Source organism: Corvus brachyrhynchos, unplaced genomic scaffold, assembly GCF_000691975.1.
Source record: "Corvus brachyrhynchos isolate BGI_N302 unplaced genomic scaffold, ASM69197v1 scaffold7, whole genome shotgun sequence".
NCBI classification, from domain to species: Eukaryota; Metazoa; Chordata; class Aves; order Passeriformes; family Corvidae; genus Corvus; species Corvus brachyrhynchos.
In genome coordinates, this window is record NW_008239054.1 from 1,981,662 (window position 1) to 2,000,669 (window position 19,008).

At 39.2% G+C, this 19,008-nt stretch overlaps 1 protein-coding gene across 1 annotated transcript in view; it reads left to right on the forward strand.

The window, feature by feature from the left end:
• FHOD3 (formin homology 2 domain containing 3) overlaps window positions 1-19,008 on the forward strand; it is a gene marked incomplete at its 5' end in the record, with an annotated part of 377,704 nt that overhangs the window by 269,867 nt on the left and 88,829 nt on the right. Inside the window, 3 exons of the mRNA XM_017739071.1 lie at window positions 9,451-9,549; window positions 11,865-12,242; window positions 15,742-15,867. Of these exons, the coding sequence (XP_017594560.1) occupies window positions 9,451-9,549; window positions 11,865-12,242; window positions 15,742-15,867 (603 nt within the window). The remainder of the gene's footprint in view (window positions 1-9,450; window positions 9,550-11,864; window positions 12,243-15,741; window positions 15,868-19,008) is intronic.

The window sequence follows — 19,008 nt, forward strand, 5'->3', positions numbered from 1 at the left end:
AACTTTGTGGCTGCAGATGTCTTATGGCTGGTTTTACAGTAGATTAGATCCAGCAAAATTGCTTCTGATGGACATGGTTAGAGATTGAAATCACACTCTTACACTGTACTAAATTTTATTTTGGGCGATATTCTAGGTTATTTTTGGACTTCTGTACCAAAATCAGTCGAAGGTTCAAGTTCTTTCCCACCATTCTCCTTCCCACAATGTTTGTGTTTCTTTTCTTTCTAGCTCATCAGCTGTTTTGGCAATTGCTTTGCTTTTGTTTACCACATCAAACAGGTTCTCCACAGTCATCTGCTCTGTGTCAACCGATAAGTCTTCCAAAAAGAGAATAATCCATCGTGCCGGTAAAACAACAAAAAAAAAGACAATATTGGCCAAATTCTGTTCTGTCTCACAATGCTCTATATCCAGAAAAATTGTCTGAAGTCAATGGAGTTGCTCTGATCTATGCCAGGCTAATTGAGAGCAGACTTTGGGTTCTGAGCTGGGAAAAGTTGACCGTAAATGCTAAGGGCGACCAAAAGGAAAACTTGCAGGCCTTTTTCATCCACTTGGCAGCCTTTTTCCAAACTAAATGTATTGCTCTTTCTCCTGTGGTTCAAAACAAATAAGGATCCAAATCTGCTTTGTGTTAAAATAGTTTTCATGGAGAGTTAAGCCCAGATTGATGTGCCTGTTACTAAGTAAGTAAGTAAGTAAAGAAGTTGATAACAGCTACTAACTAAGAAAGGCTGAAGGTTCATTTAAAGGTCTGTACCTTCTGCAGCATACTTTAAGATGCCTGTCCTGACCACTAGCAGGTCTGATTTGCTAAAATGTTTTTCTGTTACCATGATGGCATAGAGCACCCGTAAGGCTGGCGGGAATTTCAGTCCTGTTAACATGATGTTTTAAATGCCGTGCTGGAGGTGCCTCCTAAAGTTTTCTGCCCTGGTCCAAATTGAGTGCCCTCAGTCTGTGGTCTAGCATGCTGTTTCTTATGCAGTAGACTTTTAAACACATTCTTCCATGGGTTGTGTTGTTTGTTTGTTTTTTTTCTTTTTAAAATAAAGCTAGCTTTTTCCAGCCACACAATGGAGAGAGTCAAGGAAAAATGTAAGGAGTGGCATGGAATTAGCACTAGATTTATGCTGTTATTGTATGCAGTGATTTCTGGATAAATAAGCATTAAAAGGCAACTTTCTCTCTGTCTTTCAGTCTCATCCTGACTGGCTTTGAGAGAGTAAAAGGCAGGTCATTCAGAAGTTCTCAGTGCTGTCTTGAGCACTGGACAGTTTCTCTGAGTTGTATTCATACAAATCAGAAACAAGTGCTTCTCCCAGTTTTCCAGATTAATGTTTCACATTTTGCTGTGCATTTCCCTTTCTTCTGTGCTGCACAGAGACCACACTCATCCCTCACCCTGGGTGTCCCATCAGAGCTGTGTCCGCCAGACCTCAGCAAACATATGCAAGCGAGCTTCTAGGAGATTTACACTGACACCTCTTACCAGCAGTCAGGTGAATGGCTCCACCGCTGTGGAATTGGTTACAGTCAGAACTGAGGTTTATAAAGCTCTGAATAGCTAGGATTAGGTATTTACCTCTGTTTACTAGATTCACTGCTTTTTATTTCCATAGCTTTGATTTATTTTTTATCATCAAAAATCACCAAAGAATTGCTAAGATCCATCTTATAACACTAAATATGTTCATCTAGAGATAACCTGGCCATGGTTAGAACTTTCTTGTCAGTATTCCTGTGTTTGACACCTAACAAAAGAGAGAACTGACTGCCATCTTAGGAACTTACCAGAGTGGAGCCTGCATTCTGAATCAGTGACCAAAGCTGGCTTTAGCAAACTATCACTTTTTAGACCTTGAAGCTAAGAAGATATGAGGAACTCCAACTCTTCATGTCCACCTGAGGTTCCAGATTTTTCAATCTGAAAAAAGCTGACCTTTAGGAGAGCTATATTGATAAAGTAAAAACAACAGAGAAGCAAACAGGGAATTATGTATCTATGGACTTTGCATTTGTTAGGGTCCTGCCTGGAAGCCTGTTAGAACTCTTCCTCTGAGTAAAAAGTAGCACAGGGAATTCCAAAGTTTCCCACAAATTTCTAGGCTAGCTGGACACAGCTCCATTGTACAGTGCACCCTGGGCTCAAGGTCTTTCATGCCCTTTATGGTCCTAGAAGAAAACAGGGAAATAGTTGTCTAAATAAAGGAAAGCTGTGCTGAGAAGTCATAAGGATCTGTTTGTTAGTAAATGCATGTTTGTGATGTTTGAGGATTGCCAAGATGCAGGCAGAGATCGTGACGCTATTTTGGTTTTACCAGAAAACAAAGAATATAGCTGAGCCTCTGATGCTAAGCATTTTTTCTGCTCAACTTCAGATTCCTGTCAAGTTTCTTAACAACAGTACAGACCTCAGTTTGCTTATTAGGCCCCATTAACTGATTGTTCAAATTGCTTCATGTAGAGCCAGGACTGCAGGGTTGGTTTGTTCATGATACAGCTGAGACTTCTTTTTTTATTATCATGATTTTCCATGTTTTCAGACATCCCAAACCATAACTAATCTTTTATTTTTCTCTGGCATACAGAAAAATTCTAGTTTTTGTCATGATGTTTCAAGTTCTGGTGACTTTGCACAACACTATAAGAAAAGATTTGATTGTATAAATTCTTAATGGCTATAGATCAAAGATACAGTGGTGAGTGAGGTTTATGTTATGTTATTTTATTTAGGATGGTTTGTTCCACATCTCTTAGAGTTGTTGTCTGTGTCAAATATGATAAGTGGTATGATAGGTATGAACCAGCAAAGTGGGGAGACTCAACATCATCATTTGATGTAAGACTCAGGCTGTGGTATGGATTACTAAAGGCCCAGATGAGAGAAGAAGTTAATTTCTCTTTTATTGCTGTCATAGAAAGAAACACATGTTGGGGGTTTTTTTCTTGATGTTTATCTCTGGTTCCTAGTTTTGAGTATTTAAAACAACTGAGGCATGAAATTAGACTAAGAACACATCTCCAGGATAAACATGCAGTCACATATCTGTGGATGTGAATCTCTTTAATACACGTATATACACATAGACATACACTCATACATATGAGCTGAGCTACCTAGCATTTGGGTGTGCTTTGACACTGAAGGGTATATGATCATTTATGAGAGTTAATAACCCTTTTCACAGTTTGGTTGGTATGGGTGAAAATGGAAATGGGATATAAAAAAGAAGAGGTTTTGGAAAGATTTATCTATGAAATTAAATGGCTTGATAAGGTAGCCAAGGTAGTGTCTGTTCATAGCATCAAATCGTTGTTAGTCTTTGACAACAATACCATACAAAATCTGACCTGCTATTTTAGGTTTGGAACAGGAGAACATGTTTATTTCTCCTATGCAGGCAGAATTTGAAGCAGGAAGTCAAGCAGATTCAAAAGAAGAACCCTACAAGTGTGAAATTTTTAATCTTACTCTTTGTAAGAATATCTTGGAAGGTCCTGTAAGGAATGCAGTAGAGGAAGAGACATGAGATAGGCTAAGAAAAATTTTCTTTTGAAGCCATACCATAAAAAAGGACTGCATTGATGTATAAGTAGGGATTGACCCACTATGCATAAGTAATAATAACACAAAAATTTAAAATTTACAGCTTGATGAGTATCTCAGGTCCAGGTCCTATTACTGTTTCAAGATGGTATCAGCCCTTTTTATAGGAATTAAAATATCTCTGTAGGCGTGTCAGGTTTTCTAGTAGGGATACTCTTTGCTGACTGCAGGTCTTGCTGAAAGGAAATGTTTTCTGCCTGGCCTACATGCAGAGTCCAGTTGACAGCACTGCACTTTCCTGTAAAGGCAATGGTAGATTTTCCTATATGAACTTCAGGAGGAGTGAAGAAAGCACCACAGTTTAAATAGATTATAGCTGCATGGCAAATGAAATCACAGCATGACTTAGCCTAGTTATTTTACTTTGTTTTTTTCCACTATGTGCTTATCTTTCGTGAGCTACCTGAGGAAATGTGATGCCAAACCAGGGTGGGAATGCATTTCCCTGGATCTGTATGGTCGTGTTTTATGCACTGGAGTACACATGCCTTAGAGATTTCACCTCTCCGGTGTGTTCCCAGTGTTTGTAAACATGATCCTCTGAGGACAGGAAAGGTTTTTTACACATGAGATGCAATGTGGGGGGAAAAAAACCTGCAGTTTGGCAGGATGCCATTCCCTTTGAAGTAAGGGTCAACAACAGTGACCTTCAAGTGTTAACGAATATGCACTTCCAAGCTCTGAAAATAACATTTCTTCTCTCTTTCTGTATATATTTCAGTACATACTGCTCCAAAAGTCTATCTGTCTTTATTCTGTTTCTTTACCTCTCTGCTCTTAGAAATGTAAAAACAGCAATGCTGTTCAATGATCAGAGAGTTGTGACCCTTGAAGTCTTTGCAAAGCCCTGCCAGTCTCTTAAGCAATGCTGCTGTCTTGCTATGCTTTGATGTGTCCTATATAAACCAACTGCAGCAATTAAACAAGTGTGGAGGCATTGCCTAGGTTTAGTTGTGAAAAGCTGTTGCTGATCATATTTTAGGCATAACAAAGTAACAGGAACCTAAAGATAAAGAACAGATATGAAGGCATAGTGAGTGCATGTACTTCACATCATTTGTCATTTCCTCAACTTTTTGCCTGAACTGTTTTTTTTATTTAGGGAAAAAATACCAGGATCATTTTCCTTTTGACCTTTGTAATTATTCACCTTAGTTTTCCTGTGTGCAGAAGGTGAGATTTTGAGGCTTTGTAAGTACATTGTTATCCATATAATTTCATGTATTTTCATCTTCACATAGTTGCACCAACTGCAGTGGAATGGAAATGGGCAGTGGGATTAATAGGTGGTTTCTTTAGTTTTATTTTTAATGGAGGAGGAAAGTGTATTGCCATATCTTTATACAGACTTATAAATGTTGAATTTAAATTATTACCACTTCTAGCTTTCACATAAAGGACTAGTTGAATCTGTTTTGGCAGCTAGGATAGAAGAAAGGAAGAAGCAACAGAAGTGTACCAAAGCATTTGTCTATTTTACAAGGATTTAGGAATTTGGCTATGAATTGTGTCATCTAAGCTATGAAAGTGGAATTGAACTCATAAATTGAAGAAAATGACAAGCAATGGCAAGAGAAAATAAAATTACATCCACTGTGACTTATAAATATCTTTCCTTGAGGTAACATGTTTCACTTTCTTTGTTCACTTGGAGTTCAGGGATGCAGCTGTGCAAGAGGTAAAACAGGTCAGAGGTTTGCAGGAGGGAGGGTGGAAAACAACCTTGAAAGGAAAATTTGTGAGATCAGCTGTAGTATTCAATTTAAAATGATGTTGTGAAATGGCTAATGGTGGTCTTATTTCACTGAATGTGGCTTGTAGTCCTGGTCACAGAATCATAGAATGGTTTGGGTTGGAAGGGACCTAAAGATCATCTACTAGATCTCATGAGTTAACTTTTATGTGCATTGTATATGCAGACCAAAGCCTTGGTAGCCTAATTCTGGCAAGATCATAATGTTTTCTATTGTTCTGTATTCTGGTTCATTACTGGTTAAATTCATCCTGAATTAAAATGATTTGAAGCATATCTTACCTTTTCAAAATTTCCTTTGATACCAAGCAAAGCAGAATGTGTTTCTGTGCTCGTGCTTACTTTGTTGGTGTGGCTTGTTTGTTTGTTGGGGAATTTTTTTATTCCTTCAGCACAGCCTTTGATTTTTCTTTTAGCTCTGCCTTTGGTATTTTTTTTTGAGGTGGGGAGTGAGAAATTTGTGTTTCTGGGCTACAGGCTAGAACAAAGAAATCCTAAGTTCTTTCAAGCTGCCTTCATCAAAACTGTGCAGACAAAGAGGTTGGGGAGGGCCTGGAGAAGACAGAGACTACACAGAACCTTGTACACATTGCTCAGCTCTAGGGTCCAGTGGGACAGAGAGCAAGTTTTGGTGCTTTGAGTTCTTGTGGACTAGGAGCCACAAGAACATTGTCTTTAGAGTGGTGTCTTAGTTTTAAAATCATCCAACTGTGACTAGGTTAGGGGTGTGTGAGGTGCAGTGCCTGGCACCTCAAGGACTCTGGCCCTGCCTTTAGCTAAACTTGTAGAAGAGTCCCTTTATTATAATTTCCCTTCATCAGTCTGTATTTATTAGTGCTTTTCTCTTTGCAGCTTTGAATAGCTATTTAATATCAGCAGGGTAAGTTTGACTGGCACTCTTTTTTTTTTTCTTTTTTTTAAATTTATTTATTGTGAAAAGGAGAAAAGCTAATCCTTTAGTCTAAACCTTTGTCTAGATTTTGTTTTGCTGCCCTAGTGGTTCTCACTCCATAAACTGCACTTTCATAGTCTTTTTTAACATGCACATTATTTTAAATGGCTATAAATACTTTTGTGTCACATTTTAGTCGAAACAACTGAGCAAAACCTGTGCCCTAGAAGATGTTTGTTAGTTGCTATGACCGATGATATACTTTATAAAGATTTGTGGGGGTTTGGGGTTTTGTTTATTTGTTTAGTGGGGGTGTTAGCTGGTAGCAGTAATCCATTCTAAATATGAAAATAAACATAATGATTGTTTTGAAATTTGTTTTCAGTGCTATAAAGCTTTTGTTTAAATATTTCTAATCTAATACTTTCACCATGAAACTGAAGTAACCCGTGAATAACCTTAAGGTTAGCTGAATATATCTGATCCTTCAGCATTAGCTGAAGGCCTTCCTCCCTGCCACTGGAGAAATATTTGCCTTTTGTTAAACAGGATGGATTCCTCTGCACTACTGAAAAACATGCTGGCTTCTGCGACCTCATTTAATTGGAAACCTCCCTATAAGTCCTTTTTCTTAATTTAATTCTACTATTGCATTGACTCCAAGTTTGCCTCTGTATGTGAGAGGAACAATGAGCTTTTCCACATTATCCTTTCTTCACTGCACACAAAAATGAACACATAACTCTGAACAGTTCAGATGAATTCACAAATCTGTCTACTGCTGTGTTTGTGCATCTGACTCTAGTTAGTGTTTTCCCATTTTAATAAATATTCACACAGAAATTTTCCTTTTCTACCTCTTAGGAAAGCTTTAGTTAGCAGGTTTTTATGGACAGAATAGCTGTCCTCTAACAAGACTGAAATGACTGCCACTGTTGCTTTCGTTAAAAGAAGGGCACACATCATTCCTGCCTGTGAGCTTATCCCTCTCCACTGATCTGTATCTGATCCCCTTTCTGAGGATACTCAAGGGCTCTGAAACTGTGAGTTTAGTTGCTGAAAGATGATGTTCAGAATGTTGAGCCTCTCCCCTATGCACACACTTCCTTTTTGCAAGTTTCCCTTGAGCACATTGGCTCCCCCAGACTGGAGAGCGTGCCTGCCTCTGTGCACACCAATCATCTCTGCTACCAAGTCACACAGCCAGATCCTTCCTCAGGCTTTTCCAACCACTTGCCATGTAGTTGCTGCCCTCCTGCACCTAATATTAGTAAAGGAAAAGAGTTTTCCAGTCCAAGCTTCTTCTAAGGTTTTGACCTAGAACTCAAGGACCCTTGAGGAAGGAGTCATTGGCCTAACAGAAGAATGATTTCTTTCCAATCCCTAAAATTTTTTTTCCGCTTCTTTCTCCATGCTGTGTAAACTCCTGTTGTTTCAGCCATGCCCTCGTAAGGAGGAAAACATTCTCAAAGAACTTTTTCAAATCTGTGAGATACACCATATCAGATGAGTATTTCAGTTAAGATTTTTGTCATTTGAGACAACTGAGGAGAGGAGACATTTTGATATCACCAATGTGCAATCCTGGTGGGAGCTTTAAACATCAATAATGGGGACACTCTTGTTCATATAAGCAACAGCTGTGCTGCCAGCATTATAGGATGAATTGTGCTCTAATCAGAGAACCATGAGCCCACAGAGCTTCACGGGTTATTTCCCAAATGTGAGTGCTGTAGGACTAGCAGATACAGAAGTTTCCCTTCACAGGAGATAATAGCAAAGCTAGTCTTGAGCTAGTAAGGAGAAGGGATTTTATGAATGCTCCCTGGTCAACTCTTTCTTTTCTTTCTTCCAGTAAATGAGTAAATGTGTGAAAGTTGAGAGGTGTCTGTGTAAGAGAGGTATATATTTGTGGAGAGGACAGGGAGATGAAGAGGTGACAACTGAGATGGTTATGCCACTAAGCCACCTTAGGAATGGTTGAAAATGTTTACTTTGTAAATGTTTGCCAGAGTATTGGCAAAGTTCCAGGCCCTGCCATTTTCCTGGTTATTCTGTAACTAACTCTATATAAATGCAACAAATTTTGGAGGGACCCTTTGCATTGCGCTCAATGAGTTCATGATCTCACACTGTAAATATTCATTATTCTTATAACAGGAAAACTAATTCTAAATGGAAAAAAATCCACAGAGCATCCCTTCAGAATCAGAGGAAAGAAAAGCTTTCAGGAAAATGCAAGGAATTTGAATGTCTTACAAACTTCACTACTGATTGTATGTTTTCCTTTTTTCATGGAGCATAACCTAGTGGTATATACATCATTAAATCAAGTGGAGAACTGTATCAACTGCAAATATATCTTCCATGAGTCTCGTAGTTTGGGGAGATTAAAAGCACAGATAGGAGGGACAGGAGGCAGACAATGTAGCCTTTTTCATTATGTTTAATATAGGTTTCCTATTTTACTTATGTGGTTTGTAGGTTATGGAGGCTGTATGCAAGTCTTACACTTCTGCCAGAATTACTGATGAACTGAAGCCTGCTCTGACTGTACTAATGACTCTACTGAAATAATTCATGTACTGGCATCCGATAACTTAAATATTGCTATTTGCAAATAGTCCTGAACTGATTTGGTCTCTCTGTTATTTCTAGCTCAGTGGTTCACCCTGTTCTGTTTTCCAGTTGAGCTATTGGTTACTTAGCAGGAATATTTTATTTGTGTTAATTTAGAAAGCATGATGTCCAGTGCCAGCTGTCCCATGCCAGCACAGTGTGTACTGTCCTTTAAGCCAAAAAGACACAACTTAATGACTAATGAGTTGAACATTGGTATTGTCATGAATGTTTTCCATTAATGCCTCTGCAGGTAGGGCAGCCTCAAATGGGAAGCCAAGCTCAAGAAAAAGCAATGGCAGCTTTGAATCTTAAAAATTAATAGGAAAAATGTAAATGGGAGAGGATAGAAGTTTTATATTGGTAGCTACCCTTGTGCAAGCACATACTTAGCAGGAAGTTTATAGGTGGCTTTTTGTCTAACATAGGAGGGCCATAACTCCCTCTTCATCAGTCTTTTCCTTTCATTTTTAACTTCATTGCATTTCTTTTTCTGGGGACTCATATTGTTTTCTCTTCCACCTTCTTTCTTTCCATCCCACTGCATGCTTCTTTTCCTTGGTCTGACCTCAGAGAGGACGAATATGAAGAGGAGGAAGAAGAACAGCCAGTCACAGAGCCCAATACTGAGGATGAGGGGGAGGAAGAGGCCAATAGGCAGGTCAAAGCCAGGTACCAGGATTCAGCATTGTCCCTCCACCTTTTCTTCAGGCTCTGGCATGAACTCACCAGCACAGTGTGCAACAGCATCCACCTTTTCACTCACATTCCTTGATCACCTGTTAAAGCCACCCCCCAAGGAAATTCTTTTGCATTTAAAAACCTTGGGGAGGGGGCTGGTGGGTGGCAATGCTGATGGAAACATGTTTAATTCTGTAGGTTCAGTGCACTACGAACTGTCTGCACTCACTCCCTTTATGTAATGCTCACAAATCTTAAAAGCTGTAGTGGAAAGCATAACTTCCAAGCATGGTTTGGTTTAACTTCTTAGTTAAGACAATGATGAAAAACTACAATGCTGAGGATATTGCTTGGTTTCTTAGGTTTTCATCCCTATCTTCATCCTGCAACCTTATTTGGAATACCTGTTGCTATGCAGTAAATTGACATTTTTTGAATGCTGCCTATGGTTTCTTATAAGTTTTGTTCATGTTTCAATAGCAAAGAACTACTTTGAGGCAAAACTGATATATATGTGTATAAATATAAAATTTTATAAATGTCTGCCCACCTGTATATATATAGATATCAGCAAATCACCTATCAATACTCATGTGTAAAATTTTCCACTTATTTCTGAGATATATATATGTTTGGCATTTGGCAACTTGATCATAATAAATTGGAAGCAAGAAAATACATCTTTGTTCGAGACAGCCATTTGATTTAGATTAAATTATTTGGCTTTGCAACTCAGCAAATGAGATTGGGTTTTTTTGGGTTTTTTTTACATAAACCGCATTCATGCAGACACTATACAGCACAGAAGGAAGAAAGGAAACTGTTTAATGTGTGAGTTCCAAAGAAAATACTGTACTGTTGTTATTATTATCTTCCAGTCTGCAAATCTTGCCAATGGCTGCCTGAAATTTCAAAATTAAGTGATAATTTCCTCAAATCTGATTCTTGAAATTCAAAACTAGGACACAAGTTCTTGGTAAATCTCATGAATGTACTAAAATACTGCTAAAAAAAGTGAGGAAGAGCCATGTGAAGAGCGTGATGTGTTTGTAGGTCATTGGTCTTTTACAATAATAATTACTGTAAGATAACTGGGTGATATTCCCATGACTTTACTAAGTACCTTCTTTCACTCTCACTGTAGCATAACAAAAATTATCTGTAACCAGGCTATTCATGTTAGATGCTGTCAAGTGGGACTGGCCTGGCTTCAGTGTCTCCTGTCAAACACAGCAGGTGCAATAGATGAAGGTCTCCAGATTTTCCATTGTGAAAACAATTACCTGGTATACACCTGATGATTAACTTCATAGGATCCCAACATATGTGACATGTATTGTGTTTTTGTTGCATATGCTGTGCCAAGCCCACAGTCCTCAGATGAGGGCCGTGCCTTCCATGCCTGTTGGGAGATTACAGAAGTGGTCTTGGGAGAATGAAATCAGCCACTTCCTAAGTGATCCAGCCCAAAGCCCATGCACAGTGTTTATGCTGGAGTTACTAGTGAAAACAGACACCTTGGAGTGCAGATCCCATGGCTTTTCACCTGCCTTGTGCTTTCTGTCACTCACCAACATCTGCCTTCAGCAGAGCAAAGCAGATGTGTTTTCTGTTTCCTTTGGTGCGAACTCTGCAGGTCTCTGTGTAACACCAACATGGAATGCTGACACTCAGAGAAACCAGAAACTAGTGTCTTTATACCTAGACAAATACCTGGTTAGGTGTTGCTTTTGAGATCATGCTAAACCTGAATTTGGACAGAACAGTGCTAATTGAGTACTTTTTTTTATTTTCATCTTTGTTGGATGAACATTTTTAGTAAAAAGATCAGATTCCCAGGGCAGATGAGAGTCAGATATCTGGACTTGGAGAAGCAGTCCTAGTCCTGCAGACTGTATCTTGAAGCACTTGTGCTCCATGGAACATTTTCCAGTGTGCTGAGTCTGCTTTGTACTGCTCTGATGATGTTTACAACTTAACTTGAATTACACAAAAATTATTCCGAAAATAGTTGTGAAAAGGCTCATGAAAATTAGTTCTGAAGCCTGTAGGCTAAATCCCCTCTTTTGCTTTAGAATGAGTTGCTTCCTTTCACCAGTATTTCCAACCCCAAGAAGAATCCCACTGGGATACAAAGATGTGAGTTCTCTTTATTTAAAAATACGTGATGGTTGTCTAAATTTTGGAAGTTTTTGTTTGTCTGACTCTACTTAGGTTTTTTTTCCCTGCAAGTGTTACTATCTATTATGTCCCTTTGTCCCATTTTTCTCTCCTCTTCCCTTTCTAATGATTTTTTCCCCCTGCAGTGAGGTTCCAGATGTGCATGAGGCTGTGAAGGAAAACTTTTCACAGTGTACTGACTCTTCAGCTGTCTCCAGTGCCATTTCTCCAGCTGAGAGGCCTCTCACCTGCTCTAGAGCGAAGAGCTTTTCTAGCAACTCCTCTTCTGTGCCTGACTCATCTGTCTCTCATCATAATTCTGTCCTTTCATCACCATCTTCACCTGCAACAGCATTGCTGAGCTCTCCCCAAAATTCCTCAGCATCCATTACTCCAAAGGCATCTCCAACAGTGGAGAAATTACCTTACGTACCACATACTCCTTTTCACCTCTTCTCATATGACTTTGAAGAGTCTCCAGCATCTGTGAAAGAGAAGGAAGCAGAAATGATGAGGGAAAACAGGTAGATTTTATATAGCTGACATTAATTTTTAGATAAATTAATAACACCTTTCAAGAATTTTACAGTGGTAACAATGTTACTCTATGTGTTGTATTATTTCCAGAACATACTGTACTAGTTTTAGGCCTGTAAGGCTGTATTTTGATTTGATGTTTCCCCCTTGCCTTTGTTGACCTCATTTGATCTTACTCTTCTTCCATGTCTGTAGTTAATAAGTATCCTGGCCTTATTTATAGAGCAGTGGATAAATAACCCATGATTTGGGAGATCACAGAAAGGAGCGCTGTTTTGCTCTCATTTACAACAATGTAATTTGCAGATGTGATTTCATGAAAATTAATGGAGCTCTTCTGCTATAAGGCCAAGAGAGGTCAGATCAGCACTTGAAATTCAGGGGTGAAGTCCTGGCTTCAAGGCTGAACTGCCAAATCCTAAATTTGTTGTTTGATTACAGTGCGTGTCTGCCTCATGTACAATTTCAGCTCATGCCTGTAATAAGAGATCTATAAAGATAACATAGCACTCAGAATAGACAGTTTTATCTCCACAACGTCTGTTGAGTTCACTTGTTCCTCATGCATTTTGCTTAGTCTTTAATTTCTCCCACCCACTTAAAAAAAAATATTGTTTTGTGTCTGTCTGTTTCCAGCTAAAAGAGATTGACTGTAAGTAGCACTAAAAACAGTGATAGAGAATCACCTTGAAAAGAGGTTGATGATTTTTTTTCTGTCTCTCACAGCTGTCAGTGTTCTTTGAATTAGGTGCTGAAAATGTACATTTATATTGTATGCATATTTATTTCTTCCTCTCTCCAGGAGTCCTTCTGAATTTCTGCATGTAACCAAATGTTTTGATTCCTTTGATCCTTTTAATTTTCAATCTCTCTCCTAATAGGTGGGTGTGTTTTGTCCCTTTTTCATTTTGCTGAAAAGCCTGTAAATCCAAGCAGTTGTTGACAAGTGACTTAGTTCACATATTTGTCCTTTACCTGCAACTTGAACACTGGAATTCCTGTAAATTTACATTTTCCTTGATAGGTGCATTTTTCCCTTAGACCTCTCACACTCATTTATTGGTCTCCCATTGCTGCTGCTGTTACACTTTAGAGAGTAGATTCCTAAATACCTTCTGTTCCTGCAACATTTAGTATTTCCGCAGTGATTTTTTTTTCCTCTGTCCATCTTTTCTGCTTCTGGTTACTACACAGGTTTGAGAGTGTGGTGTGGGGGTGGGGATTCTTCTGGGTTTATTTGGAGGAGGAGGAGGAGGGCAAAGCTTGCACAATTTAGTCAGTAATGTGCCCATAAAAGAGGCAAATGTCTTGAGGGTGAATGCTCCTGGATAAGACTATTGCATCTACACTGGTACATGAGACAAGAAGGGAAAATGGAAGCAATAGCCAGTACCAAAGGAAGGTTAGAAAGATAAACTTTGTGTACAGGCTACAGACTTACCCTGGTGTTCTGGTCTTGCCTTGCTCCTATTCCAGCATCTCAATGTTCCTCTAAATTAGATACGTAGGGATGTTGTGTCCAGACTAGTCCCTCTGAATTTGATTTTTTTTTTTAATAGTTGTAGGTCTGAGTACATAGGAGGTGCATTCCCTCCATTTTCATGATGGTTATCTTTGGACTAATTGAAATTCCTTGGTCTGAAAAAGGGTTCTGCGCTATGTCAGCTTTTTCATGGGGCGGAGGAGAAGGAAAGCACGTGTAATGGTTGATAAGAAGGTCTCCTTGCAGTTGATCAAAATGGAAATGGAGGTTTCTGTGTCAGGAACATACCAGATGAGCTCTGAGTTCTTATCAGGACAATGGAGTTTTCTCATTGCTCACTCAGTACAGGCGCAGTCAGAACATTTTCTGGGCTGAGGCTGTTGGAGAGAAGGCCCCAGCTAGTGCTGGGTCTGTGCTACCAGGGAAGCTCCACACTGTCCCGTTACACAGCCTCCAGCGGGCTACTGTCTACGGTTTCTAGTTACTTTTCTTCTAGAGCAAGAAGGCCTGCACAGCAATTATTTCCTGCAAAATTCCTTTTGTAGCTCAGAAACATGCATGTTAGAATTTTCTTCCAAAATTATTCCCCTGTTGCTGGACAGTCAGTATGGTGTCTCAAAAATAGGTGAGGGAAGAGGGGTGTTTTCTAAAGCATAAACCTGGAATTGTTGTCCAAGGGGACATGTTCTCTAAAGCACGATCCCTTCCATTGTAAAAGCACCCAGCTGAAATCTATTCTGATTTTAGCATGGGCCTTGGCAGGCAGCAAGGCTGTTGAACCCTAGGGAGTGAAGCTTGAAACTTTGACTGACATTTTGCATGGCTAGATGAGTGTGCTAAATGGAGCTGAAGGAAACCAACCAGCCTTTTCAAATAAAATTGCTGAGTGAAATTACTGAGTGCTGATGTGTGCAAGGGAAGAAGCAACGGAGAAAAGATATGGTGAAGGAGGATATATTCTATCTTAAGAATTACAATAAGGAAAACGATATTGCTCTGTTTCCTGAAATGAATTTTGTCGTTTGGATGAGTTGGCCTCGCAGAGTACTGATCTTCAGAGCGCCATATGCTTTCCATGTGGGAAAATGGCATTGTCTGTGAACAATATTAGAGAAATATTAACATTTTCCCAAATCAGGAATCTTTTCTTGACATGCTGTTTAAGTACTATGGTTAAAAGGCACAGTAAAGCCACACAACTGCCTTTTCTATTCAGCACAGGGGCCAGGATGAAAACATTGATAGAAGGGACTCTGGGGATGTGGCCGTTCCAGGAGTCCTGGAAACAATTTCTCTTTGATCAGCAAGCTCACATTGAAGCGAAGCAAGTTTATGGGGTTTTTAATGGAGAGAAGGGCTGATAGAAATTTCTAAAGCCATGCTTCCGGAGACATGTCTTTTTAACCATGGTGATGATTTTTTACAGACATTGTAAGAAATGGCACATAAGCTATTACTTATGTTGGGGGAGGGGAAAGAAAATACTGCCAGCTTTAATTGAAAAGAATGTGGTTGCTTTCCATTTAAAATGCAAGCATTTGCAAGTCATGGATGTCCATGTTCAGATCATGTCTCAGGAGCGCTGCCACTTTCCTTAATTTTACTAGATACGAATATTGCTGTCTTGGGCTGCTTTGATCCCTTTCCTAATGGCTGGATATCAGCTCCCAAAACAGCTAATAATTTTGAGTAACTGATGAGTAATTCAAGTATTCCTGTTCTGAGTTGTCATTTGAGAGGACCATTCAAATCTCTTATTATTTTCCTTACCCATAGCTCACTGTTTTCTTCATGTATATTCATGCCATGGCTGATCTTAAGAGTAGATGCTTGGTTGCATATTTGGAAATAGAGCAACATTTTCAGAAGGTGAACGTTTGAGAAGTTCTGGGGCATGGGATCACTACCACCCCGTAAACAAGAGGATTTACTGTTGCATGCCTGTTTGCTGACGAATTCTTCCTGTCTCTCCCTTTCTCCTACTTTTCTTCCCATTTCTTCAGATACAATAGCTATGGCAGCAGCTCTTACTCTTCTCCACGACCTTACGCTGGTGTGAGTGCCCCTACAACACCCACTACTCGTTATGGGACAACTCTGTCACCGCCTCAGGAGACCAAATCTGACAGGTTTGTAAATTAATCAGTGTTTTGACAACAGTTCCTTTGCAGACAGGATGAAGGAGATAAATGTAAGCTGTTCTGAATGAGTACTGGAAATAGCTTCTAGCCAGATATTTTCTAATGTTGGGGAAAAAATGGACAAAAATCTAAGTGTGTCCATTTCCCACTCATTCTCAAGCCTTTCTGTCTGACTTGGTGTTAAAGGCTGGGTGTATTTCCATCCCACTTCTGTTTCTTCCACTTAAATGGATAAAGCAGAGTTGCTTTGCACATATGCTGTTCTAAGTATTAAAAGGTGAATTAAAACACATTGTCTTTCTTTCCGTTTTTAAAAATAAATTCAGATAGATCTATTTTCACATCTATCATCTTAAATCAACTGCAAAATCTTGGAAACATGCTTAGCTCAGAATTTCCTAGGCCATAATCTTGTGCTTTCTTGAAAATACATGATATATCTCATTGTATTTCATCAAAAGCAAAACATTTTTTGCTATAGCTAAAACAAGCTCTTAAACCTACCAGTTATCAGCTTGCTTTAAAAAAAATTAAAAGGGAATAAAAACCCAAATGAGCAAAAAAAAAAAAAAATTTTGAACAATCAAAATACTCTTGAATTATGTATAGTACTAGGGGAAGAAAAAAGATAGGAAAATGTTATGGATACATGAAAGAAGTTCTTGGCAAGAGATTTTTCACCACTAGAAATTAAATATCTGTTACAACCTGAGAGTAACTGAGAGCTTTAAAGGATGTCATGCTGACTTTAAGAAGGAAAGATAAAAGTTTATAATTAATTTAATTCAATAATTTAATATCATAACTTAATTAAATAATACTCAATTAGGCCAGATGGGGTTTGGATTGTTTGTTTCCAAACTGGCCTCTAATTCATAAAAATTGCATCTCCCACCCTGTTTTCTGAACTTAGGGTTTTTTACAGGATCCTTTTTCTGTATTCCAGTTAATTTTTGTTAATGACTCTTTGGCATATTTCTATATATGTATGAGTTTTTGTTTGTATATGTATGTATGTTTGAACCTTCCTCATGCCTTGCATCCTTTCCAGGCTGCTACTCAGAATGGTTCAAGTTAGGTTCTTCCAGCATACATGTATTTCTAGCCATGAGGTATTGATTTAACCCATTTTTTCAAGTGAGTAATTACATTAAGTTTCTCTTTGGAGAAAGGCATTGTTTTTCATTTGCTCATCTTCCTGGAGTACCTTGCCTTGGTTTGTCTTTCCTGATCTCAATTAGATTACTGCCGAGTACAACCATAATAATAAACTCTACACCAGCATTTTCACCCCCTTCTACCTCAGCAAAATAGATGCAGGACAAGCAAGAGTTAACAGTATCCTGCTGCTTGGGAAGTTTAAGATTTCCAAGCCCCTGCTCTTGTGAGCTTCTGATTGCTACTTCAGCAAAGAAACCCCAAAGTGGTCAAACGCTGAGATGGCTAAAGATGGTTGGGCTTGTCCTGCAAGAGGCTGATGGCGCTGGCCCTGCTCCAGCAAAGAAAGCCAGCTTTCATTTCAGCGTGTGCGTAAGTGCCTTGCTGGTTTGGAGCCAAAATGCCTTGGCCCCACAGGATGAAGCTGTAAAATTTGCAGATTCATGGAGACTCAGGCCAGAGGGGAGCTCTGCAATCATCTGTTGTGACCTATAATGGGTCTCACAGAAGCTAAATGAAAGACCCCTTACTCTCACGTGTTTTCAAGTGGCAGCGCATGATTTCTCCTGAAAACATTCCAATATTTATCATCACTGCTAGGAAAATATTTTATATTTTGAGGCCAGTTTTTCTAGCAGCATCTTCCAGCCATCACACCTCATCTTTCTTTTTTCTGTGAAACTGTAAAGTGCTCTACCTTCACCTGTCAGATCTCTCTTACGTGTTCTAAGTGACTGAACACAGTGCTCAGAGTCACATCTCTGTCTTTCCTTCAGGTTATGTGTGCTGCTTTACACCTCACATGATAAAAATCTCTGTACTCCTGTTTAAATTTGCAGTTTTCTGTTCGTGGTAGTTCATGAACTCACCAGGGCTTCTGCATTTTTACATTTGAGGGATGTTACAGCCTGATGCTTCTTGTATATGAGAAGTGTGAAAAATGTGTATACACCACAGCTGCATGTTGTCTGCAGAATAGATGCAGTTATATCTTGAGAGAGAATTAACACGTTCAGATGCCATTTTGCATTGTCCTGTTCTTTTTGAGAGTGCTGCCACTGCAGATGTATAGTTCTGCAAGCTCTAAAGAACTAACTGCTTTGAAGAAGAGCAGAAGCCTTCTTTTCTTTCATTGTCCTGAAAGAGATGCATTGCAGAAATGCCCATGTAGAGATTGACGGATGGAATTTGCTTATTGGAGAGCAGGCCGTGTAGTGCATGACGCAATGCTTGGCACTAATTAGTAAATGGAACATACTGTGGAAGTTTTCACAGTCTTCTATGAATGGTGTTTGCCTTAGATTATGTAAACATTATTTCCTACCTCCTGATGGTAAAAATTTACACGGATTCAAACACCTAAAAAAAGTTAAAGGATGGGGGGGGTGGAGAGGAAGACACTTGATAAGAAGCAGATGCATATCTATGGTTAGCTCCAAGGTGTGTTTTCTGGTTTCAGCTTATGCTGCAGACATGCAAAGCCTTCACAGAAGATTCCTGTCTTTTATCATGCAGGGAAGAGCTTCAGATGCAGTTTCTGGTACCATTTATCTGACCTTGGAGAATGAGGAGGAAGGAAGAAGCAGCACCTAGAGCAGTGCCCAGCACAATGATTCATGCTCCATTCAGTTGCCCTGACAGGCCTTTCAAACCCTTGGCTGCATATTGCATATGTAAACAAGAACTACAACTTAGGTGGAAAGAAGCAGTGTGGTTGACATTTTGACATTCATACTTTTTAAACCCTCTTTGCCTGAGATCATTAGGGAATCATAAGAGCAGTATAAGTCAGTGCAAAAGTAGCTGGATTTTGTTCTTCGAAATTCACATCTTCTATATATTTCTGATTGTACAGCAGAAGAAAAGGCTTACTTTACTGTTTCTAAATACAGCTGCAGCCTTTTGGCAAGTTCTTGCAATGCTGTTGTTCTCTCTCATTTCCCTCGGTCCCCTGTGGAGAGCCATGCTTCT